The 27,578-nt window shown below is 33.8% G+C and overlaps 2 protein-coding genes across 3 annotated transcripts; both read left to right on the top strand.

The window, feature by feature from the left end:
- The first annotated feature begins 281 nt into the window (after positions 1–281).
- Positions 282–9,887, top strand: LOC101894220 (putative fatty acyl-CoA reductase CG8306). Of its 2 annotated transcripts, XM_005186257.4 has the most exons (8): positions 286–555; positions 1,106–1,233; positions 4,890–5,290; positions 5,383–5,492; positions 6,680–7,062; positions 7,154–7,344; positions 9,433–9,579; positions 9,652–9,887. In XM_005186257.4, exons 1-8 carry the CDS (start codon positions 495–497, stop codon positions 9,785–9,787), a joined length of 1,557 nt encoding a protein of 518 aa, XP_005186314.1. In that variant the 5' UTR covers positions 286–494; the 3' UTR covers positions 9,788–9,887. The 2 variants fall into 2 exon arrangements, with proteins under 2 accessions (XP_058977789.1, XP_005186314.1); XM_059121806.1 differs by lacking the exon at positions 9,652–9,887 and having other exon boundaries at positions 282–555; positions 7,154–7,374.
- Positions 9,888–13,994: 4,107 nt separating this feature from the next.
- On the top strand, positions 13,995–26,026 carry LOC101894391 (putative fatty acyl-CoA reductase CG8306). Its single transcript, XM_011295377.3, has 8 exons — positions 13,995–14,150; positions 18,964–19,091; positions 19,243–19,643; positions 19,709–19,818; positions 19,892–20,274; positions 23,431–23,621; positions 25,379–25,525; positions 25,710–26,026. The coding sequence occupies exons 1-8, from the start codon at positions 14,099–14,101 to the stop codon at positions 25,867–25,869; spliced, it is 1,572 nt and encodes a 523-aa protein (XP_011293679.1). The 5' UTR covers positions 13,995–14,098; the 3' UTR covers positions 25,870–26,026.
- The last annotated feature ends 1,552 nt before the right edge of the window (positions 26,027–27,578 follow it).

Genomic DNA, 27,578 nt, shown 5'->3' with positions numbered 1-27,578 from the left:
AAAGGCCTAACACGAACTGTTTGAGCGAATCTAAAATTTTAAGCTGGACTTTTCTCTGACAAAGTAGCGGGCTCTTGCTAGTTTATTAATATTTCAACGTATATGTGTATCCCTTTCTTTGAAACCTACTTACCTATATATTATACAAATAGCTTCGTTGTTGCCTTGAGCCTTGCTTCAATTTTCAACGAACTCATTGACAATAGAAATTATTTAACATGTTACAAATTTTCAATTGCCTAACAAAATAAAGACTAATTCCAGAAAAAAAAACCTACCTTGAAATTGCAAAAGTACATCGAACTAAGTGGCTTGACGGATTGTGAATTCCATTTAGGCATCGTTGATTATGCACCCAAATTAGATATTTTTTTTTGTTCAAACTGCAGTGCAACATTTATGTTAAATAGCCGATTAATTGTAAATATCATTTCGAAATCGAACAATTGCATTTAGTTCGCAACAGGCGTTCATATCATAGATATCAGCAAATAATGACAAACGTTGTGGCAGATTTTTTCAAGGATCGTGAAATATTCATCACAGGAGGATCGGGTAAGTGAAGGTTTATTTGGAAATTTAGTGGAGAGGTCCTTCAAGGTATGTAAAATCGGTTGTTACCTCTATACGGAGCTTATGTCAAAATGTGAGTCGATATTAAAAAGTATTCGAAAAATGGATTTTTTTCGACACGAACCTAAATTGACACATTAAGCCAACTTTTTTTGAAGAATGCAGCTTATACCTTTGAAATCCCGAATATCATGAGATATTGCTATAATGCACTTCGATCAGAATTTTTTTAAAGGAGCGCGAGAACTCTCGAAATGTGTAAACTTGGAATATCGTAATAATTTACACAAACTTATATCGAGTTCTAGAGTAATATCTGTTCACAATATCGCTGTCTCTTCCACAAAATATCAAAATTTCATATTGTGCGAAGGGAGTACCTATAATAATTTAAAGTCGGAACATTGTAATATTTATGTAATCCAGGTACAAAAATGAACCATATTGGCTCACTACTACGTCTACCTCTATAAAAAATGTAAACCTTTTAAATAATTAAAAAAAAAAAAATATTATTTTCTTCTAATTTCAGGCACGGTGGGTAAGGCCGTTGTTGACAAACTTTTGAGATCCTGCAATGTGAAAAAGATTTATTTATTGATGCGACCCAAGAAAAATCACACTCTTGAAGATCGCTTGAGAAAGATGAAGGCGGAAATGGTAAGTCTTGGGATAGAATTTGAATAAAGATTTTTAGCACCAATCCATAACTTGTTATACCCTCCACCATAGTATGTAGCGTATATTAAGTTTATCCTTCCGTTTGTAACGCCTGAAAATATATATTTTAGACCCCACAAAGTATATATATTCTTGATAAGCATAAAATTCTATGTCGATTTAGCGATGTCCGTCCGCCTGTCCGTCTGTGGTAATCACACTAGCTTCCCAAGTAGTAGATCGATAAAATTTAATTCAAATGTATATTATGTCTGCTGGACTTTTAATATTGAAAGCCATGTAGGTCCACGTCTGCTAATAGCCCTCATATAACGGTACCTCCCGATATTCGGTTTTTTGATGATTTCAGTGACATTTGGTGTTTGAACTTCGTAATGGATAATACAGCCTATGACGTCTTCGTATAGCCCCCATATAAAGGTACCACCCGATATTTAATATTTTTATGATTATTCGCATTATTCGATGCATTGAAAGATCTTAATGGGTACTACAACCTATGGCAAAACAATTCGTATGCAGGTCCACGTCTTCGTATATCCCCCATAACGGTACCTACCGATATTCGGTATTATATGCCAATTATATTATGGCATATATTTCGTGGACTCCAAAAAATGGGTCCATTTTCGATTTTGTTTGATTTTTCGGAATCTAGGTGTTGTGTGATGGCTATGAATTTGAAAATGCGGTTCCAAAAATTCAATAATTTTGATTAAGTCCCGAACCGAACCAAAAACATTTGAGAAATGTTACTAAATTTTTATTGAGCTGGAATCCAGAAATTTAATATTGAGGTCTCTGTTCGTTCGAAAAGTACTAAAATGTAGTATCGGGTGAAGGGAAAGAGTTAAAATTCTGAAATTTGATAACTAGGCTACTGTTGATTTCTAGGGTTTACAAATGGAGACGTTGAAATAGTCTTCGACACAAAAATTGGATGTGGGTCCATTATGCAATGGTTTTACTTAAATCTTCCTCCATAAACTTTAAAATGAAAGATTTTGAAAACCTTTTAGATTAAAAGGTAAACCTTATCCCTTTATTCTTTTCGATAAAGGAACAAGTAAGCAAAGGCTATAGTCGTGCGGAGCCGACGATGTGATACCCTACAACACTACAATATGTTCGAAGCCCCCTTATGTCCAAATCCATTTTGGAAGATTTCGCTTTTGAAATTATGTGACTGAGCACTGCCCATGGCATTTTGACCAGGGACATTTGCCCAATATTTACACACTCCGTCGTATTTTGCGATCATCTCCATAGCAAGAGGCCCCTCTGTATCTCCAAATTTAGACTCTTCTATACGATCTTCTTGTCTATGATATTTGGCTATATTCGTCAACGAAATCAGCAAAAAAGGCAGAAGTTCGCATTTTGTGTATTTCGGCTATCGGCTGTAAGTAATGTTGATATTTTTCAGACAAAAGTAGTGGTCTATTCTACCCGCTGTCCTAAATTCTAACATCATGCGAGATTTCGTGTCCTTTGGTTTCTGTTATACCTATATTACACCTTAATATTATAAGTCAAATTGAAAAAATCTCATGCGATAAAAAATATGAAAAAATAAAAAAATGTCACAAAATACTAAAAAATCTATATTAAGATCATTTATGACTTATTTTTATGCGATTTTTTCCGATTTTATACTTTTATGTCAAGAGGGCATTCTGAATTGACAAAATTTGTCAAAGTCGGTCCAGCCATTCTTGAGATATAAGCATTCTAGCTAACATCCCCTCCCTTTGTACATATACATTGTACATATTTCGTTATATATATCCGATGTATTTACTATCGGCATCTACGTAACGGTCAGAATTGACCTGTTCGTCTATTTATGATTTCGCCGGGACTAAAAATATTCGCGGTTTAATGGAAATTTTACTTTTATTTAACACAAATGTTATAGTCTTTTTCACCCACTAAATATTACCCGATGACCATCAAAATCGGAAGGCTTCTGCTCAGCCCGAAGCTTTAGCCTCATGTTAATTTCCGCGTCGATTGGTCCATAATTGCGACCTGTAGAGCAACTGCAAAATCAGGAAATTTTTCAGTTTTTGGTCCATTTCGACACCTAAATATTATGCGATCATCTCCAAAAGAAATAAGGTTCTATTCTTACCTTATCCCCACCTTCATTCTAAATTTCGTGAAGATCGGGCCATATTTGCGACCTGTAGAGTGATTACAAATTAACATGGACAGACGGACGGACGGACATACATAGCTAGATCGACTCAGCTCGGCGAGATAGGAAGATCCATATATACTTTCCTATGTGGGAAATCAATATTTCGAGGTGTTACAAAATTTTTGGCCCAATCAAACTTACAATACCCCCAACACAAAGTGCTGTAGGGTATAAAAACTTGAATAATATACAGGGTGAGATAAAAAACTGCAACAAAGTCAAACGCTATAATTTTTACATTTTTTTTTTTAAATTTTATTGAATGAAAGCACAAAATTTCGGAAATAGCATCACATTTTAGAATAAGTTTAGATTTGTTCGAATTGATCACCTTTGACACGAGTTATGGCCTTCAAACGGCCAATGAAACCGCCAAACGCTACCCGAATGTTGCTCTGCGGTATTTTGGCCCATTCCCGGCGAAGCGCTTGCTTGAGGTGATCGACACTTGAGTATTTTTTAGAGCCAACCTTGCTTTCCAAAATTCTCCGGAGATTCTGGTGGCCATTGTGCGCTGGAAATAAAGCTAGGAAACTCATTTTGTAACCATTCTTGGGTGACTTTAATACACCCTCCAGAATATTTTCGCTATAATATTCGGCATTTATTCTGATGCCACGGCCGGAGAGCGACCATCGGCTGTTAGGGCGGCCCACACCATCACCATGGCCGGCGCTTGAGTTGATCTCTTTGCAAGCAAACACGATCATATTGTTCGTTTACAAACTGCTGAACAACGATTGTTTTCTCATCGGAGAAACCGAATTCGGCAGTTCACCACTTTCGGCCAAACGAAGCAACTCTTTACCTCTTTTGAGTCTATTTTCTTTCTGTTGCGGTGTAAGTTTTTGCACTTTTTGGAACTTCAATGGCTTTACCCTGAGCTCATTCTTCAATATTTGACAAATGGAATATTGCGGTATATTTGGCTCACTAGCCATTTTCGGCTTCTTTACTTTTCAAACCATTTCTGTTGATGTTGCTGTTTTCTTCCGTCCACTTCCTTGACCCGGGTCGGGCTACGCTACCAGTATCACGGTAACGAGCGATGGTACGAGACACAAAAGATTTATTCACATTTAAATGCTGGAGTGCTCTAACGATAGGTACTTGTGGTTTTTCAGCCAAATATAAAGAAATCCCACTATCACGCTTGAATTCCATCACGAATAACTTATTTTCTGGAAAATTCTCACCAGAATGCGCTTGTAAACCTTGAATGTCTGAATATTTAGAAGTTTTGATAATAACATTTTGTTAACTAAACAAATTTTGTATTTTGAGTACAAAAAAATTCTAACAATAACTGTCGGAAGGAATCTAAAATTTTTGGGGTGGACTTTTCGCTGACGAATTACTGGGCACTAGTAAATTTTATATATATAGGCATGTATGAATTTATATGTTAATTTTTTTCACTTCTATGTTGTAGATTTTTCGCCGCCTAATGTCGGAGAAGCCCAATGAGTTTGATGAAAAAATCGTCATGATACCGGGTGATGTTCAACACCCGCAGTTGGGAATAACTGCCGAATTGGCTCGTCAATTGGATAATGTCTCCGTTATTATTCACGGTGCTGCCACAATTCGCTTCGATGAGTCACTGCGACAAGCGATACGAATAAATGTTGGTGGAACATATGAAGTTTTGAAATTGGCTGAAAAATTGAAAAATCTTCAAGTTCTAATGCATGTTTCGACGTTCTACAGTAATCCCTATTTGAGATTTGTTGAGCTGAAAATTTATCAATCGCCAATGGATTGGAAATTCTGTTTGGATTTGTGTTATCGCACCGATATATCCGACGATATGTTGGATACTCTGACAAGAAAGTGAGTGGGATATGATGTTTGGTGGTTGGAGTTTGAGTTCGATGGTCACAATGCATAACAATTCTCTTTCAAATGCTGTTATATATTTTCAGATTAATAGTAGGATTTCCCAATACTTACACCTTTACCAAGAACTTGGCTGAATCCTTGGTGAATGACTATAAACATAGACTGCCTGTGGCCATATTCCGGCCATCGATAGGTAAGACATTTTATTACAAGAGAAAAATTTGGTCTTGGCAGAATTTATTATAATTTTGGGTGGCCCATTAAAGGAGCTGTAATTTCAAATAATCATAAGATTTAAAAATAGTCCTGAATTATCTGAAACTTATACTTTCCCCATATATATTCAAATACTTCCCCCCTTTATATTTAGTTGTCAGGGACTTTCTGGTCAAGGTTTGTGGTTTTTAAAAATAAATGTTACAAGGATTTTTGGTCATAAAATCGAGGATTAGGAAACAAATTTTTGGCAAGGACTTTCGGGATAAAAATCAAGGATTTCTTAACATAATTTTTACAGGTTTTCCATGAATATTTAAAACAGCGATTTTTCCGATAAATATCATGGATTTTTATACCCTCCATCATAGTATGGAGGGTATATTAAGTTTAGATCCCACAAAGTACATATATTCTTCAGAAGCCCAAAATTCTATGTCGATTTAGCGATGTCTGTTCGTCCGTCCGTCTTTGGAAATCACTCTAGCTTCCGAACGAAATGAAGAAGGTTGATAAAATTTTACTCAAATGTATATTATGTCTGCAGGACTTTTAGTATTGAAAATGGGTCATTTAGGTCCACGTTTTGGAAGGGCCCTATATAACTATACCTCCCGATTTTCGGTATTTTGATGATTTCAGCGACATTATTCACCGGAATTTTTTGAAATTTGGTGAATACAAATATAATTTTTTAACATGACGTGAATTTAAAAAAAAAACATTTCCAAAAAAATCATGAATTATTTTGAAAATATAAGCAATATTTTATAGCGACTTTTTAATCATATTTCTATAATATTTTATAACAAATTCGTTCAAAACGGCGTAAATCTTCAAAAATATTTTCTTTTAGATTTCCTGACAAAAAATGTGAGTTTTCTACAAAAAAAGTTCTAAAAAGGTCCTTTCGAAAATTGCTGAAATTTTGTGAATATTCAATATTAAAAAATAAATTATAAATCCCTTACAAAGATAGCAATATTCTTCAATCCTTGTGTAGAATTCGAAAGCTGACTGTGTCCAATTGTTCTTCTAATTACAATTAAGATATTTTACAATTTATTTCAAAATTTCACCATTGTTACTTTTCTATGGAATATCGGACAATGGAACTCAAAATTTTGTTATCATACTTGTTCACTTTGCTTTATTCCCCTCTAGTTCTACAGGCTGTGGAAGATCCTGAACCTGGGTTTCCCACCGCCCTTACCGGTGCCTTGGGTTTATTTATCCTAAATGCTGCTGGAGTTTTGAAAACCATTTACGTGACACCCGATATACGGCTGGATTTATCGCCACAGGATCTGGTAACAAAAACTCTACTCTATTACATTTTCAGAACGTTCAAATCCTATGAGCTGGACAAGCAGCCAAAGGAAATAGAAATTTTCCACATGACCTCATCGACCCATAGCGATATTACGTTGCCACAGTTTAACGTTGTGGTCAATAAATATAAGATTTTTGAGGATTTGACTTTCGAAAAGAATTTCCTCATACCCGGGGTCTTTGTGACCAATAGCCGATTTGCCTATATGTTTATGGTAAGTTGGGGGTATTATTGAAGGTATCTCGGTAATATGCCTACCCTTGTTCCAAAAAAAAAAAAAAAAAAAAAAAAAAAAAAAATTTCAGGTCTATTTAAAACAACTTCTTCCGGGCTTGCTGGTCGATATGTTTCTTGTAGCTGCTGGTAAACAACCGCAACTACTAAAAATTCAACGGAAAGTATTTTTGACACTGGAAGTCATGAAGCCGTTCATGAATAACAACTATGACTGTAGCGGTATTTCCCATTACAAAGAAATGGATCTTCTTCTTCATGGGTAAGTTGCGTAGAAAAGTAATCAAGATAAGTAAGAGGGTTTCTGTTATGTCAAAATTGAGGCTTGAATTTTTAAAAAATATTTTTCAAGGGCAAAAGTAGAGGCGTGGATTTTTTTAAAAATATTTCTTCAAAGCCAAAGGTAGATGTGTGTATTTTTTTAAAAAATAGATTTTCAAAGGCATATGTAGAGGCGTGGACTTAATAAAATCTAAGCAAAATTAGAGGCGTGGACTTTTTTAAAAAAATCAAAAGGAAAAGTAGAGGCGTGGACTTTTAAAAAAATTCAAAGGCAAAAGTAGAGACGTGGTTTTTTTAAAAATAATTTTTCAAAGGCAAAAATTCAGGCGGGGATTTTTTTTAAATATTTTTTTAAAGGCAAAAGTTAAGGCGTGGATTTTTTAAAAATAATTTTTTAAAGGCAATAGTAGAGACTTGGATTTTTAAAAAATATTTTTCAAAGGCAAAAGTTTTGGCGTGGATTTTTTTTAAAATAATTTTTCAATAGCAAAAGTTGTGGTGTGGATTTTTTTTAAAATAATTGTTCAATAGCAAAAGTTGTGGTGTGGATTTTTTTAAAATAATTTTTCAAAGGCAAAGTTGTGGCGTGGATTTTTTAAAAAATCTGAAGCAAGAATTTTAAAAAATATATAGAGCACTGCATTTTTTAAAAACATAAAAAGGCATTCATTTTTTATATTTTTGAAAAGGAATCTATTTCTATTTTTCGAAAAATTTAAGTCTTGGATTTTTAAAATATATAGAGACATGAAATTTAAACAAGTAAAAAAGCTGTAAGTTTAGCCGGGCCGAACTATGAATACCCTCCAACATTTACAACGAATTTGGCACTTTTCAAAAAAAAAAAATCCGTTAATAATTCTGTTGAAATCTTAAAAATGTCGAATGTAGCTGTTATATTAGGGTCTATACGACGACGCGGACCTGCATAGGCAACTTTTGTCATAAGCTATTACAATATTCAAATGCGAAACATGACAAAAAAACGATTAATAATTTCGCTAAAATCATCAAAAAACCGAATATATGGAGGTACCATTGCGGTTATAAAAGGTGGACCTACACAGCTAATTTTCTGGCATAGGCTGTAGTATTCATTACAAACTTCAAATACCAAATTTAAAATATATCCTGTAAAAAATGTAGCTAAAATCATCAAAATACCAAATATCGGGGGGTACCGTTATATAGGGGCTATACGAAAACGTGGACCTACATGACCCATTTTCAATACCAAAAGTCCTGCAGAAATAATACACATTTGAGTAAATTTTTATCAACTTACTTCATTTTGTTTGGAAGCTAGAGTGATTTCCATAGACGGACGGACATCGCTAAATCGACATAGAATTTTATGCTGATCAAGAATATATATACTTTGTGGGGTCTAAAATGTATATTTCGAAGTGACAAACTTAATATACCCTCCATACTATGGTGGAAGGGGTTGGATTTGAAAAATATAGAGAAGTGAATTTTTCCAAAAAAAACAGAGGACGTGAAAAAAATAATGGTTTATATTTTACAAGAATTTAAGAGGTGTGGATTTTTTCCAAATAAAAATAGAGGCATGAATTTTTTAGGAAAAAATATATAGGCATGATTTTTTTTCAAAAAATATAAAGGCGTAGATTTCAAAAAAAAAAAAAAAATATATATATATATGTAGAGAAATGGTGTTTTTAATATAAAGGCATGTATTTTTTTCGGAAAATATATAGAGAAGTTCACTTTTGTCAAAATATATATAGAGGCAAGGATTTTTTCAAAAATAAATATAGACTCGTGGAGTCGTTTTTTTTAAAATGTATAGAGACATGATTTTTATTGTTGCAAACATGATTTTTATTTTAATATAGAGACATGGATTAAACAAAACATGGATTTTTTTTAAATATATAGAGGAGTTCATTTTTTTCAATAAATATTTATTTTAAAGGCCAAAAGCAAAGTGTGCATTTTTCAAAAAAAAAAAAAAAAAAAGTTTAAAAGTTAACTACAACTTCAACCAATTTCGTTCGTTTTGTTTCAGTTTATAACAAAAAATTGTATTGTTGTATTGTTTCAGTACGGACTTCAATGTGGACACCCTGAAATATTCCAAAAACTTATTTGTGAACGTTGGCTACTGCTATGACATGATTAGCAAATCCCGTGAAATTTTGCTGAAGGAAGATCCGTCCACAATTCCGCGGGCAAAGAGAATACTTAAAATGTTAGTATGCATTAATTTGTTATTCATTTCATTTCATTTCATAAATTAATTAATTTTTTTATTAATTTTCAGAAAAATCGCTTTATATCGTGCTCTACAACTATTCTTTGCATATAAAGTTTATAATAGTTTTATTGTCCCTTGGATGTCTGAATGGGATTGGAATGTGCACACCAACTACACATTAATTTTGGAGAATTCCATCTAAGCTATTGATGCTACGTTGGAAAAGGTTTATTTTTTATGTGAATGTAATATTTTAAATAAAATTTACAAATACAAAATAAAAATAAAATATAAAAATAACAGGTGTGAAATTTTAGAATTTCATTAATTTTAACAAATTCGGAAATTTTTTATTTTGGATATTTGATTATAAATTCGGTCTTGTCTTTCTAGGTCTTCGATAATAGTTTTTTGAATGTTAGAAAGATAGAAAACGAAAATAATTTCCTCAATTCCAACATTTGTAAGAGTTCTATTAAGTTTATATTAAAATTATAATTAAAACAAAACATTCCAATTTAGGATTGAAGAATATATATAGTATAATTTTTACATATCGGATGTGGCGTATATTTAGAGCCATTTAATTATATGAGGATGTTGTCAGAAGGTATTTACTAAGTACAAAGGAGTAGGTAGAGGTGAAGTGATAAAAATACGGGAACTGAAATGATACAAGGTTGCCCTTAGTTGGATACATCCTTGGAGAGTTACCGACAACACTAGCCTCACAAATGTCCATACAGATTCCAAATGTCCAAGAATATATATGTTGCATCTGCAGCTGTTAGCAATTGATGTTCTCTGGAATGCATAAATCGATTTGTTTTCTGTAAACCTCATATGAATGGTGACATCGATACCAAGGGTTTAATGTATGGAAATATGTGTGTATTGATTAAAGAATCACTGCTATTTTAGTGAACACCGCTTTCAGTTCGAAATATGAATTCTGAAAATAATTCAGTGAGTTACTGACTGATTGATTAATCTACGTCCAGGCAAAACGTTTGAGGTTAAAATTCTGACATTTGTTTTAGAAACTATCTAGAATTCGGAAATTTGCAATAAGAGTCACTGATGAAGTGCAGCATATTTTTTTAAGGAAAGGGTTTTTTAAATTCGAATTTTAAGGTTACGAAAAGTTCTAAAATGGTACCAAACTTCTAAAATGGTACTATTTGGTATAATGTGAACAGATAGAGCTAAAAACTTGAAATTTGGTATACAAATCAAGGTTGGAAAGTAAGTTTAATATGTGGATGTGGTTTTAGAATTGTGTACTAAGTGCGTGAACTGTTCTAAAAAGGTACTAAATTTGAACTTGATTTGGTTTAGGATAAAGCTAACATTTTGTAATTTGTATGGTGGTGTTAGATTTATAATAGAGAGTTGGTTACAGAAAAGTGTACTATAATTGTTCGAATTGTACTAAATAGTACTATATTTGGTAACATTTGGTAACATTTGGTATTTCGTCAACAAATAGTACTTGAAATGCAAAATTTGGTATTAATGTCGTTGCTCATGTGTTCTTGGAAATGCATTCTATATTTATACGAAAAGTACTAAATTATGGTACAAAATTTTGGTGGCGAAGGAATAGGGCTGGAATTCTCTCTCGATTTGGTGTTTAAGATTTGTCGTTGGTTTTGGAAATGTGTACTTTAATTGTAAGAAAAGTAAAATTTAAATTTTGGTTTGGGTGAAGGTACTAAGTTAATATACAGAAATTTGATATAGATGTCACAGTTGGTACCTGCGGTAATGATATGGAAGTGGTTTTGGAAATGTGTACACAAGTACACGAAAAGCACTATATCTGGTACAATTTGTGACCAAATAATGCTTACAATTTGAAATTTGGTATCAGGGTCGATGTTCATTTGTATTTCTGTATGAAGGTAGTTTCAGAAATGTGTACTATAATTGTATGAAAAGCACTGAATGGTAGTATATTTGGAACTGGGTGAAGGGATGGACTTGAAATCCTGAAATTTTTCTTTTAATATCTGGAATTGAAATATGAAGGTGATTTTGGAAATATGTACTATAATTGTTCGAAAAGTACTACGTGGTAAAAAATTGGGGATTGGATGAAGGAATAGGGCTGAAATCCTCAAAATTGATACTGAGGTTTTTGTTGGTATCTAGTGGTTGTTTTGGAAAGGTGAAGTTCAATTGTACGAAAAGTACTAAATCGTATCAAAATTGATATTGTGCCAAGGAATAGAGCTGATATCCTAAAATTTGATATAGATGTTGCTGTTGGTGTCTGTAGTCTTGAAAATGTTTACAACAAGTACACGAGAGGTACTAAACAATACTGTATTTGGTGTGGACAAATAGTGCTTTATATGTGAAATTTAGTATTAGTGTCGCTGTTCATGTATAGCCTGGGTTTGTCTAGGTGGTTTCGGAAGTGTGTACTATAATTGTACGAAATGTACCAAATGGTATTATATTTATTATTGGGTGAAGGGATAGAGATACAATTCTAAAATTTTATATTTAGATTACTGATATTATCTGTTTTTGAGATTTGCCGGTGGTTGGGAAGGGTGTACCAATATTGTACGAAAAGTATTAAATGGTACTAAATTTGGTATTGGATAAAGCGATTTGTTATTGAGGTGTCTGTTTGTGTCAGGTATTGAGATATGCAGGTGTTTTTGGAAACGTGTACTACAAGGGCACGAAATGTACTAAACAGTACTATATTTGATATAATTTGGTATTGAGTGACCAGATTGTGTTTGAAATCTGAAGTTTTGTATTGGGGTCGCTGTTCATATGTAGCCTGGACATATAGATGTGGTTTCGAAAATGTGTACTATAAGTAGACGAATAGTAGAAAATGGCACTCTATTTAGTATTGGGTGAAGCGATAGAGATAAAGTTCTGAAATTTGATATTTAGATTACATATGGTATCTGTGTTTGAGATTTGGCGGTGTTTGAGTTTGAAAATGCATCCTATATTTGTACGGAGGCTGGTTATTGAGACTGTTGGTATTTGGAATTAAATATGGAGGTGGTTTTGGGAATGTGCATTATAATTGCACGAAAAGTGCTAAGTGGTACTATATTGGGTAGTGGGTGAAGGGATGTTCGATACGAATTCGATGAATTCTCTGTTGATATCTGAGGTTGAAAGAAGGAGCTAGAAAATAATAATACTAAAGAAATAATACTTAATTTGTAATGGGGAAATTAAAATGAGTAAATCCTAAAATTTGATATTATGGTCACCGCTCTTAGGTTGAGATATGGAGATTGTTTTGAAAATGCGTGCCTTTATTGTTCGAAATGTGCTAAAAAGTACTGAAATTGGTACTGTGGGAAGGAATAGAGCTGGTATCCTGTCTGTGGTTAAGATATGGAGTTGGTTTTGAAAATTTCGAAAACTTTGGTTTTGTGTGAATATGCGTGCTATAACTGTACTAAATGGTACTAAATTTTGTGTTGGGGGTAATTACGGGGCTGAGATCACTATTGGTTTTTAGGAAACTATTAAATAGTTTTAGACAGAACAATTGAAAAAAAAGTTCCGAATTCGCTTTTTTTGCAACGTTCATGCAAATACATCTTTATACTAAGAGTGGAAATATGCATTTTTTCTTGTAATAAATTTACTGGAGAATATTTTAGTCTTGGATGTCATACAACTGAAATCATGTTTTGTATAAGAATTTTGCATAAATTCAAATGAAGTGTCACTTCAAGCCTAAAACGTGTTTTTAATACTTTCCTGCTATTTGACAAAGATTTACACTTTTGATGTAGTTTGGGACCTCTAGTAAAATTCTATGCCAAATAATTTGGGAAAATACTTTGACTTGCTACGATCCCGTCTAAATGAGTTTTTAACCGTATTTAGAAAACGTAGCAAAAACACTCCTTTAGTGATTGTTAAAATATTCGACCAAAATAGTCTACGTATCAGTCTGCCGAAGAAATTTTTACCTAAATTGCAGGGATTTCAAGGAATCTTAATTCGAAATTTTGAAAAGAAAAATTTGGAAGAGGGGCGAACTTGCCCCCTGTGTTTAGGTTACTTTGCGATGGAAACTTTCAAAAATCCGATATACGCGTCTTTTAGTTTTATAATTATTCGTTTGTGTTGTCCAGTATTTATTATGGGCTGATAAAACACAAACACACACATATATTTGACATTAATTCTTCAAAACGAAAAGCCGAATGTCATTCACAGTCCTCTAAACTCCTGTATACATAAATGAATAACTTTGCGATTAATTTAAGTTTTGTCAAAGACATACACACGCACACGTGCCATGTTATTCATGTAAATACAACAAAATAGCGGAAGAGTTTACACACATTCAAGGTGTTTATTTGAGGGCATTCAACTTAAGCGAAAGTTTCTTACATAAAATATATACCTGTGTAAGGCTCGTCCAACTTTCGAGTTTAGTTCGACTTCGACGTTGAAATCGGAAACATACTTTGAATTTAAAACAAAAATTAAGAGATAAAAATACCAAAAAACTATGATTGAGGAATTTTTTGAAAATCGCGAAATTTTTATTACTGGTGGATCGGGTAAGAAAATATTATGACGAGAATATTAGAAATCAAGGCAATTCTGCGAAAAATTGTCTATGGACGAAATGATGAAGACACAGGTTTTGTGCGATTTAGCAAATGCCAGATTAAGGAATACAGAAATAGTACCGCGAGGACCGTGAAATAAATAAATAAAAAAATATTTTTTTTTTTTCATCTAAATATGAACCTATATTAATATTTGAAATGTGGATAATATATTGTCCTTTGCGGAAAATATTGATAAAAATTAAAAAAAAAAAAATATTTCGAAATGATATATACTTTCCCAATGAGCTACTCCAAATATTGTTTTTATATATATATATAATCAAAATAATAAGTACATATATTTAACTTAAAGTGGTTATATTTGATGAGTCCCAGTGGTGTAAGTGATTGTGAGTAACGAAACTCGAGAATTATTTATCAAAATATGAATAAAATAAATAAAAAGAAATTAATTGCATTTTTCGTGGAATATCAAATTCATTCAAATATTAATATTTAAATATTATAAAATATATATATTTTTTTAATATTCAATCCTGTGTTAGAATAGTGCTTGGCTGCTTTTAGAGTAAGCGAACACGTTTTGAGTGAAAAGTTGCAAAAGTTAAATAAAACTTAAAAGCAAAATTTTAAATATTTAGTAAAAAACAAGTAAGCAAAGGCTACAGTCGAGCGGGGCCGACCGTTGAATACCCTACAACACTATAATAAACGATACAGTTTATAAAGGCGAGATACTCCAAAGAATTCCATAAGATATTGTAAAAAATAATAAATGAAAACCATAAGGTTTCGATCTCTAATTTTCGAATAATAGCAACTTAAACTAATTTCCTCATTTCCAATTTATAGGTTGTTGTTGCACGTAAATGGTCTTCCTAGATCTGGAACCAATATTTCCCAAAGACCTATAATCTCTTAGAAGTGGCAAAAGATTAGCATTTATTATTGGTTTTTGACTGATTCGCATCTATATGAGATACTGACATTTGATTATATTCTTCAACGAAATCAGCGTTACCGAAATAGTCAGAAGTGCGTCTTTCCTGTATTTGTGAGTTCACCAAAAAGTCACTGGAATGAACATTTTCGTATTTTGTCTACAAAAGTTGGCAAACTCCTTCACACATTGAATATTTTTGGATGGCCATCCAAAACTGCTTGGGTTTTGCAATGTCCGGTAACCCCCATTCAAATGTGCGTGAGGATCGGGCGATAATTACGACCTGCGGACAATTTTGCAGTTTTTTGGTCCATTTCAACCCCTAAATATATGGCGATCATCTCCAAAAAGAGTAGGCATCTATTCAGATCCTCATCTTATCTTCATGCAAAATTTCGTAAGGATCGGACCGTAAATGCGATCTGTATATGATATCCTGATATCCTAACTACTTAGTTTTGCTAGCTGTAGAAATATTACCAAATGTTTAATTCAAAATGAAAATATGCCAAAAATATGACAAAATTGAAAAATTATGAGAAAATTTTAAAAAATCAATATTTTCATCTTTAGGGAGATGTTTTTATGCGATTTTTTTAGACGTTTTTTCTTTCCTGCCAAGAGGCCATTCTGAACTAATGAGAACTGTCGAAATCAGTTCAGCCGTTCTCGACATATAAGACATCTTTCAAGCATATCTTCTTTGGTAGACATACATATCGCACATATTTTGCTATATATCCGTTTTGTTGGATGTTAACATCAATGTAGAGATCAGAAGTAACCTTGTCATGGCTTTTCGATTTCGCCGCGATTTAAAATATTCGCGGTTTAATGAAAAATTTTGAATTTTTTTAACAAAAAAGATAGGGTCTATTTTACCCGCTAAATATTATCCGATGACCACCCAAATTGGTAGGGTTCTTCCCCGCCCTAAACTCTAGCTACATGCGAAATTCCGCGTCGATCGGTCTATAATTGTGACCTGTAGAGCAACTGCAAAATCAGCAAATTTTTCAGTTTTTGGTCCATTTCAACCCCTAACCATTTGGCGATCATCTCAAAAAGAAATAGGGTTCTATTCTGGCCCGACCCCGACCTCCATTCCAAATTTCGTGAAGATCGGGCCATAATTGCGACCTGTAGAGTGATTACAAATTAACATGGACAGACGGACAGACGGACAGACGGACGGTCGGACATACATAGCTAGATCGACTCAGCTCGGCGAGATAGGAAGATCCATATATACTTTCCTATGTGGGAAATCAATATTTCGTGGTGTTACATAATTTTTGGCCCAATCAAACTTATAATACCCTCAACACATAGTGTTGTAGGGTATAATGACAGATAAAACGAGTCAAATAGCTGTAAATTTGGCGAAGCCGAACTTTGGAACGAATTTGGCAAATTATCAAAAAAAATTAAATCAGTTAAAAATTCCGTTAAAATCTTAAAAATACCGAATGTAGCCGTATGTATGCAACGACGTGGACCTGCATAGGCAACTCTTGTCATAAGCCATACAATATTCAAATCCAAAACTTGAAAAAAAAAATTCTGTTTATAATGTAGCTAAAATCATGAAAATGCCGAATATAGGAAGGTACCACGAGGGTTATAAAACGTTGACCTGCACAGACAATTTTCTGCCATAGGCTCCATTACGAAATTCAAATACGAAATATGAAACAATTCCGGTAAAAAATGTCGCTGAAATCATCAAAATACCGAATATTGTGAGGTGCCGTTATATGGGGGCTATACGAAGACGTGGACCTGCACTGCCAATTTTCTATCATAGGCTGTAGCAGCCATTATGAATATCTAATACCAAATTTGAAACAATTCCGGTGAATAATTTCGCTAAAATCATCAAAGTACCGAATATAGAGAGGTTCCGTTATATGGGGGCTATACCAAAAACGTGGACCTGTACAGGCAATCCCCGGTCATAGACTGTAGCATCTATTACGAACTTCAAATACCAAATTTGAAAAAATTTCGGTGAATAGTGTTGCTAAAATCATCAAAATACCGAATATCGGGGGGTTCCGTTATATGGGGGCTATATAAAGACGTGGACCTACACAGGCCTACACAATTTTCTGTCATAGTCTGTAGTATCCATTGCGAACCTCAAATGCCAAATTTGAAACGATTCCGGTAAATAATGCCGCTAAAATCATCAAAATGGGGGCTATACGAAGACGTGGACATACATGGCCTATTTTCAATACCAAAAGTCCTGCAGACAAAATATACATTTGAGTAAAATTTAATAAATTTACTTCATTTTGTTCGGAAGCTAGAGTGATTTCGACTTACGGACAAACGGATAGACGGACGGACATCGCTAAATCGACATAGAATATTATGCTGATCAAGAATATTTATACTTTGTGGGGTCTGAAATGTATATTTCGAGTTGTTACAAACGGAATGACAAAATTAATATTCCCTTCATACTGTGGTGGGGGTATAAAAAGGGCACGAAATTTAATGTTTTTAAAACACTTCTAGCTTTTATTCCCATAAACCCAACCTTTCCAAATTAATGACCTCCAGCGCCAAAGCTTCATTCAAATTGTACCAAATTAAGTAACATTTCACAAAAACCCCAATCCTACATTCCAACAATAATCTTAATTCCAAATTTCAGGATCCAGCTTTATTTGTTTTTCCAAACCTAAGTTGTACCAAATGTAGCACCTTTTTGTACGGATAAGTACATATTTCCTAAACTACCTACATATCCTAATCCTACACCTCGACAGCAGTCTTATTTCCAAATTTCAGGATATCAGCTCTATTGGTTTACCCAAGTTAAAATTGTACCAAATTTAGTACCAGCTATATTTGTTCTAACCACCAAGCTTAGTACCATTTAGCACACTTAAGTACAAATTTTCATAGCTACCTATATCATACAGTTCAATAGGAATCTCATTTTCTAATTTCAGGACTCCACCGGTTCACCCAACATCTAAGTTGCACCAAATTTAGTACCATTTACCGCATAAATACGAATTTCCAAAAAAAAAACGTCCATACCTCAGTATTACAATTCAATAGTAATCTTATTTTCAAAATTCAGGATTCCAACTCTATTGGTCCTCCCAAAATGTAAATTGTATCAAGTTTAGTACCATTGAGTACAAATTTCCGAAACTATCTACATTTCTCAATCCAAGAATGCAATAGTAATCTTCTTTCTAAATTTTAAAATTCCAGCTCTATTGGCTTGGCCAACTCGAAATTGCACCAAAATTTAGTACCATTTAGAACTTTTCTTGCACACAAATAGCAATTTCGAAAACTTCCTCCATGTCCGAGTCCTACATTCCGCTGGTAATGTTCATTTCAAATTTCAGGATTCCAGCTCTATCCATTCCTCCAAATTCAAATTATACTAAATTTAGTACCGTTTAGTACTTTTCATGTACACGAGTACACACTTCCAAAACTTCTTCCTTACATCGACTCTACTCCTCAACCTTGATTCCCAATACAAATTTCAAGTTTTTAACTCTAACCATTCAAATAATACGAAATGGTACTAAATGTAGTACATTTCAGTACTTTTCGTGCGAATTTCCAAAAACTCTTTGGTACATCTATTACAAACTCAATGAATGACTGAATGAATTAAAGATTTCCAGCTTCCTCAAATAGAAAGGGTACAATATTTAGTACCTTTTAATACTTTTCGTATCGTTTTACATAAAATAATGTGGGACGCAAAAAACAATGCCCAATTATACGAATATTCGTTTCAAACTAATTTTTGGTATTAATTTCGGCTGTTAGGTATTCACACTTACCATGTTAAAACCTTCTCTTTCATTCCAGGCACCGTCGGGAAAGCTTTACTGGACAAACTACTGCGCTCATGTAATGTTGGAAGAATCTATTTGTTGCTACGCCCCAAGAAGTATGCAACACACAGCGAACGCTTGCGGCAGATGAAAGAACATTTGGTAAGAAGTTAAATTAAAAAAATATTGATATTTAATTTGAATTTAAAATTGAAATATTTGAACAAAAAATCGAAGTTGACATTCCAAATTTCTCAGTAAAAATTCGGAGAAGAGGGTGAAAAAAATGACAAAAAAACTTAATTTATTTTAGATTTTCCGTCGCCTGATGAGCGAAAAACCAAATGAATTCGATCAGAAAGTTACCATCATACCGGGAGATGTGGAACAACCCCAGCTGGGTATCACCCCAGATTATATGGAAAAATTGAAAAATGTTTCCATTGTTATACACAGTGCAGCCACGGTGCGCTTCGATGAACCTCTAAGGCAGGCCATAAAACTAAATGTTGGCGGCACTTATGAAGTTTTGAAATTGGCAGAGAAATTCGAAAATCTTCAAGCAATTATGCATGTCTCAACCCTGTACAGTAATCCCTATTTGGAGTATATTGAACCCAAGGTGTACCCGGCACCAATGGATTGGAAATTTTGTTTAGATTTATGTCAGCGCAATGATATAAACGATGATATGTTGGATATTCTGACAAGAAAGTAGGCAAACTCCTTCAAAAATAATTGATAATATAAATAATTAGCTCTTAAATTTTTTTCTGCAGATTAATCATTGGCTTCCCAAATACCTATAGTTTTACGAAAAATTTAACGGAATCCATGGTAAATGATTTTCGTCACAAATTACCCTTGGCCATATATAGACCTTCTATTGGTAAGTAAAATAAGATTTGCCCTTCCCCCACGTCACAAAAACTTCTTAATCTATTTAAAACAAATTCCCCCAGTTATCCAGGCCCTCGAAGAACCTGAACCTGGGTTCCCCACCGGTTTTGTTGGTGCCATGGGCATGTTTATTGCCTATGCCGCTGGTATTCTCAAGGGTGTACCCACAACGCCCAATATACGTTTGGATGTATCACCGCAGGATTTAGTAACCAAACATTTACTCTATTATACCATGAAAGCCACCAAATCGTATGAAAACAATGAAAGGCCAAAGGATATACCCATATTCCATACAGCATCATCTTCGCATTCGGATGTTACAATCATAAAATATATTGAACTGATAAAAGAGTATAAGATTTGCGAAGATGTGGCTTTCGAGAAAAATTTCCTCATACCAGATGCCGTAGTGACGGAGAATCGGCTGTATTATAAAGTTGTGGTAAGGATGTAATAGTTTATCTTTTTTGCAGAAATAACAAGACTACAGAGTGAGATAAAAAAACTGCAACAAAGTCAAACGCCATAATTTTTACTTTTTAATTTTATGGAATGTCGGAAATAGCATCAAATTTTAGAATAAGTGTAGATTTGTTCGAATTGGCAAGAATTATATCCTTCAAGCGGCCAATGAAACCGTCACACGCTGCCTAAATGTTACTCTGCGGTATTTTGGCCCATTCCCAGCGAAGCGCTTGCTTGAGGTAATCGACACTTTGGTATTTTTTAGTGCCAACCTTGCTTTCCAGAATACTCCAGACACAATAGTCCAACGGATTAGTATCCGGAGATGGCCATTTTGGCGCTGGAAATGAAGCGAGGAACCTCATTTTGTAACCAGTCTTGGGTGGCGCGTGCTGAGTTCTGGTGGCATGTCCAAGGTATACGGCCAAAATGTTTGCGTGCCCAAGGCTTTAATGCACCCTTCAGAATATTTTCGCGACAATGTATGACATTTATTCTGATGCCACGGTCTGTCTGGCTGTTAAGGTGGCCCACACCATCACCATGAGCGACGCTTGAGTTCTTGTGGCCAACCGAAGGTGCATATTTTCAGCTGACCTCTTTGGCAAGTAAACACGATCATTTTGTTTGTTGACAAACTGCTGGACAACGAATGTTTTCTCATCGGAGAAAACCAAATTCGCCAGTTCACTTTTTTCAGCCAAGCGAAGCAACTCTTTAGCTATTTTGAGACTATATTCTTTCTGCTGCGGTGTAAGTTCTTGCACTTTTTGGAATTTCAATGGCTTTATCCCGAGTTAATTTTTCAATATTTGTCGAATAAAATATAGCGATATGTTCAGATCACGAGCCAATTTTTTTCTTCTTCTTCGCTTCTTTACTTTTCGAACCATTTCTGTTGATGTTGCTGTTTTCATCCGTCCACTTCATTGACCAAATTTAGTACATTTGAGCACAATTATAGTACGCTTTTCCATAACCACCTCCATGACTGCATCTCAGATACCAGCAGATATCCCAATATCAAATTTCAGAATAACAACTCTATCCCTTAACCCAATATCAAATTTAGTAAAATTTACTACGAATATCCAAAACAATGTACATCTCTCCATCCCAGACACCAACAGTGATCCAAAATTAGTACCATTTAGCACTTTTCAAAGAATTATAGTACGCTTTTGCAAAACCACCACCAGATACCAACCAGAGACCTCAATGTCAAATTTTAGGTCTCCATATTTATATCTTCACCCAATACAAAATTTAGTACTATTTAGTTCTTCTCGTACAATTATAGTACATATTTCCGAAACAACCCCTATATCTCATTTCCAGAATCCAACAGAGCCCTCAATATCAATTTTGAGGATTTTAGATCTATTCCTTCATCCAATACCGAACTAAGTCCAATTTTTAACTTTTCGAACAATTATAGTACAAATATCCATATCTTAACCACAGACACGAAGAGTGACATCTGTATCAAATTTCAGGATTTCAACTCCATTTCTTAATCCAATACCAAATTAAGTACCACTATGGTACACATTTTCAAAACGACACCCATATCTCATTTTCAGATACCAGCAGAGAGCTCAATATCAAATTTGATTATTCCATACCTGTCCCATCATCCAATACTAAATATAGTACAACTTACTATTTTTCGTACAATCATAGAATATATTTCCGAAGCCACCTGAATGTCTCAATTCCAGATACCAACGTAGAGCTCAAAGTTGAGGATTGCAGCCCTATTCCTTCACCCATTACCAAATTAAGCACCATTTAGTACTTTTAGTACAACTATAGAACACATTTCCAAAACCACCACCTAATCCCATTTGCAGATACCAACAGAGAACTCAATATCAAATTTCTAGGATTCCAGACCTATCTCTTCACCCAGTATCAAATTTAGTACCATTTAGTACGTTTCGTACAATTATAGTACTCATTTTTAAAACCATTCCCAAACATCATTTTCAGATACCAGCAGAGAAGTCAATATCACATTTGAGGTTTTCCGACATATCCCTTCACCCCATACCAAATTAAGTACCATTTAGTAATTTTCGAACAATTATAGTACAAATACCAAATTTAGTACCATTTAGTACTTTTCGTACAATTATAGTACACATTTCCAAAACCAATTACAAGTCTCAATTTCAAATAACAACTGAGAGCTCAATGTCAAATTGGAGGATTCCAGTCCCATTCCTTCACCCAATACCAAATTTAATACCATTTAGTACGTTTCGTACAATTATAGCACACATTTCCAAAACTACCCCCATATCTAATTTCCAGATACCAACAAAGACCTCAATATCAAATTTGAGGATTTCAGCTCTATCCCTTCAACCAATACCCAATTTAGTTAAATTTAGTAATTTTCGTACTATTATAGTACACGTTTCCGAAAACTAAACGAAACTAAAAACAGAGCTCAATATTCAATTTCAGGATTTCAAATTTATTCTTTAACCCAATATCAAATTTAGTATTTTTCGTACAATTATAGTACCCAAAAAATTTCATTTCCAGATACCAACAGAGAACTCAAATATCAAATCAAATTTTAGGATTCCAAAAGTATCCTTCCCACTATACCCAAATGAGTCCATATGTCCCGGCTACACATGAACAGCGACCCTATTACCAATTTTACATTTCAAGCTCTAACTGATTAACTAATACCAAATTCTACCAAGTATAGTACTATTTAGTACTTTTTGTGCACTTGCACACTCTTTTCCACAAACGTACCAGCAAGAGAGATCCCTATATCAAAACTTCGAAATCCCAGCTGCATCCTTTCATCCCAAAACCTAACTATTCCCAATTTAGTACCATTTAGTGCAGTTCGCACACATATTTCAGCTCTATCCCTTCACATAACATCGAATGGTAGCATTTTAGAAGTTCAGTACCATTTTAAAACTTGAATGGATTTTTCCATGGAGTTGATGCATGAAAGATAGATAAAATTTAGATTTAGAAGAAAACTGTCAGCAGAGAACCTTTTTAAAAACGCCAACGCAAGTGACTACTTTCATATTTTCGAGCAATTATTGAAAAATGGAATTTTGTCGCACAGTGTTATTAATGCTTTTTTCATTTGTAGTTTTTCCTTAAACAATTTCTACCCAGCCTTCTTTTGGATGGCATACTGCAGATGATGGGCCAGAAGCCACAGCTACTGAAAGTTCAACGAAAACTTTTCTCAACCCTGGACGTCCTAAAGCCATTTATGTTCAACAATTTCGATTGCAGCGGTACAAGTTGTTTTGACGAAATGTACAAAAAGTTGCATGGGTAAGTGATCCTAAAAGATATGAAAATTCAAAAAAAAAACAAGTAAGCAAAGGCTACAGTCGAGCGGGGCCGACCGTTGAATACCCTACAACACTACAATAAACGATACAGTGTATATAGGCGAGATACTCGAAAGAATTCCACAAGATATTGTGACAAATAATAAAAGAAAACCATCAGGTTTCGTTCTCTAATTTTCGAATAATAGCAACTTAAACTAATTTGATAATTTCCAATTTATTGGTAGATGTTTCACGTAAATGGTCTTCCTAGATCTGGAACCAATATTTCCCAAAGACCTATAATCTCTCAGAAGTGGCAAAAGATTAACATTTATTATTGGTTTTTGACTGAAACGCATCTATATGAGATACAGACATTTGACTAAATTCTTCAACGAAATCGGCGTTAACGAAATAGTCAGAAGTGCGTCTTTCCAGTATTTGTGAATTCTCCAAAAAGTCACTAGAATGGACATGTTCTTATTTTGTCTACAAAAGTTGGCAAACTATTTCACACATTGAATATTTTTGGATGGCCATCCAAAACTGCTTGGCTTTTGCAATGGCCGGTAACACCCATTCAAATGTGCGTGAGGATCGGGCGATAATTACGACCTGCTGACAATTTTGAAGTTTTGTTGGTCCATTTCAACCGCTAAATATATGGCGATCATCTCCAAAAAGAGTAGGCTTCTATTCTGACCCTCATTTTATCCCCATGCAAAATTTCGTAAGGATCGGGCCATAAATGCGATCTGTTTATGATATCTTGATATCCTAACTACTTAGTTTTGTTAGCTGTAGAAATACTACCAAATGTTTAATTCAAAATGAAAATATGCCAAAAATATGACAAAAATTGAAAAAATATGAGAAAATTTTACAAAATCAATATTTTCATCTTTAGAAAGATATTTTTATGCGATTTTTTTAGACGTTTTTTCTTTCCTGCCAAGAGGCCATTCTGAATTAATGAGAACTGTCGAAATCAGTTCAGCCGTTCTCGACATATAAGAGATCTTTCAAACATATCTTCTTTAATAGACATATATATCGCACATATTTTGCTATATATCCGATTTGTTGGATGTTAACATCAATGTAAAGGTCAGAAGTAACCTTGTCATGGCTTTGTGATTTCGACGGGATTAAAAATATTCGCGGTTTAATGAAAAATTTTGAATTTTTTCAACAAAAAAGATATGGTCTATTTTAGACGCTAAATATTATCCGATGACCACCCAAATTGGTAGGCTTCTTCCACGCCCTAAACTCTAGCTACATGCGAAATTCCGCGTCGATTGGTCTATAATTGCGGTCTGTATAGCTACTGCAAAATCCGACATTTTTTCAGTATTTGGTCCATTTCAACCCCTAAACCTTTGGCGATCATCTCCAAAAGAAATAGGGTTCTATTCTGACATTAACCCCACCTACATTTTAAATTTCGTGAAGATCGGGCCATAATTGTGACCTGTAGAGTGATTACAAATTAACATGGACAGACGGACAGACGGACAGACGGACGGACGGACATACATAGCTAGATCGACTCAGCTCGGCGAGCTAGGAAGATCCATATATACTTTCCTATATGGGAAACCAATATTTCGAGGTGTTACATAAATTCTGGCCCAATCAAACTTATAATACCCCCAACACATAGTGTTGTAGGGTATAAAAAAAAGTAAATAAATAAAAAATAAAAATTTTTGATTTTTTTTTTTTTAATTCTCACTTTTTCAAAATTTTCAGCACTGATTTTAATATCGATGTCATGAAATATTATAATAACAGATTTGTGCATGCCGGTTTTATTCGCGATATGATGTTTAAATCGCGCGAAATTTTATTAAAAGAAGATCCCGAGACGATTCCACGATCAAGAATTATATTAAAAATGTAAGTAGTAGAGAGAAAAAAAAAAACCAGTGCCATGAGAAGAAAATAATGTATTTGGCATTTTCCCCCATTCATGCTTTTCTTGGTTTGTGACGTATTTGAAAATTAAAAGTTAATTTTTATGAAATTCTACATTTGTTTTATCAATTTCATAATTTGTGTTTTTTACTCTCTTGTGTTGCAGTAAAATTGCGCTGTATCGGTTGATGCAGTTATACTTGGTCTATAAGATTTATGATCGTGTAATTATGCCAAACATACCAGAGTGGGAGTGGAATGCAGAGAGCGCCAATAATACAATGGCTTTTAATTCTAGCTTTATGCAGATGTGTAGCAGTAAGTGATGTCATAAACTAACAGTTGTGGTATAATACAATATATAGGAGTAGATGTATAAGCTATGTACATATGGGTGGTTAGAATAAAAATTTGTGCAACTAAAGTAAGTGTTAAAATAACCCCAAAAAATTAAGACAAACAAACAGGCTCTGAGCATAATAAATAAATTATAATAAAAATTAGAAAGAAGAACATGTTTTTTTTTTCAAATAAAAATAAAGTTTTAGAAATTGAAATATTTTAGCTGATATTGTAAAACAAATTGTATTTCCTCAAATGTGCGCTTTATGTTATCAGTATATTAAGTTTGTCGTTCCGTTTTCAACACCTCGAAATATAAATTTTAGACCCCACAAAGTATATATATTCTTGATCAGCATATCGTTTTATGTGGATTTAGCGATGTCCATTCGTCTGTGGAAATTACTCTAGCTTTCGAAAGAAATGAAGTAGTTTTATAAAATTTTAAACAGGTCTGCAGAACTTTTGGTATTGAAAATGGGTTATATAGGTCCAGGTTTTGGTTTAGGCCCCATATAACTGTACCGACAGATGTAATGTTTCTTTTTTTTTTTTTGTGACAATTTTGATCCGAATGTTCTGTAAATTGCCAGCATGTGTTCCCATTATGTAAGAAACATCCTTTTTTATGTCCAAATTTTTGCTATCTTCGCGTAGGCCCAAATTTAACGGTAACTTCCTATATTCCGCATAGTTATGATATGTACTTTTCAACAGAATTTTATAAAAGAAAATAGCAAATTTCTTCCAATTTGTGGAGGGGGTTCGGCGGAGCCAAACTTACAGCCTTAAAAATTAACATCTATATGAATAAAAGACGAAAAGTTTTGTTTGTTTGTTATGGACTCAAAAACCGCTAAACAGATTTTTCTGAAAATTTCCAAGTTACTAGAACAGTGTTTGGCATGTTTGTTCAGGTTACCACAGTATTTTGTTGTTGCAAAATGGTCAGGCTTAGTCCCTTTATTGTTGTTTTTATAAAAACAACGTTTGTTTATTAGTGGAGAACGATGGTAAGGCAGGAAATACCTAGGTTTCGGAAAGAGCCACAAATCCTCATTAATTCCCTTGTTTTTTGTCTGGGATATTCTCCCCAGATAACTTCTATGAAAAAAAACCATTTTTTACCTAAGTGACGAGATCGTTAGCTCAATACAAGAGGAACCAAAAAATTAAATAAAACTAAAATTCTTTTGGAAAATCTTCTAAATCTTACAACCACAAACACTGGAACTGATGAGGATTGGTGGCTCTTTCCGAAACCTAGGTATTCCCTGCCTTACCCCCTGGTAAACATTACCAATTTTCTCATGCATAATAGATAAATTTGTCAAACTATATTGAATCGGTTCAGATTTGGATATAGCTCCCACATATATTTTCGACCGATTTCGTTCATTTGATGCACCAAACACGATATTTTTGTTCGATGATATTTGGAATGTGTGACGAGATTTGATCAGAAAATAAATTTGTCGAATTATAATCAAATCGGTCCAGATTTGGATATAGCTCCCATATATATTTTCTGCCGATTTCACATATTTGATTTACCAAATACGATACTTATGTCCGAAATCGATTAAGATATAAGATATAGAGAAGATATAGCTCCCATATATATATTCTGGGCCGATTTCACATATTTGATTATTATGAGGAAGTATGTTGCTACCTCGAACTTACTAATTGC

This window comes from Musca domestica, unplaced genomic scaffold (assembly GCF_030504385.1).
Source record: "Musca domestica strain aabys unplaced genomic scaffold, Musca_domestica.polishedcontigs.V.1.1 2, whole genome shotgun sequence".
Classification (NCBI taxonomy): Eukaryota; Metazoa; Arthropoda; class Insecta; order Diptera; family Muscidae; genus Musca; species Musca domestica.
Note: the sequence above shows the minus strand (reverse complement) of the source record. Positions and strands in the feature narration are given on the sequence as shown.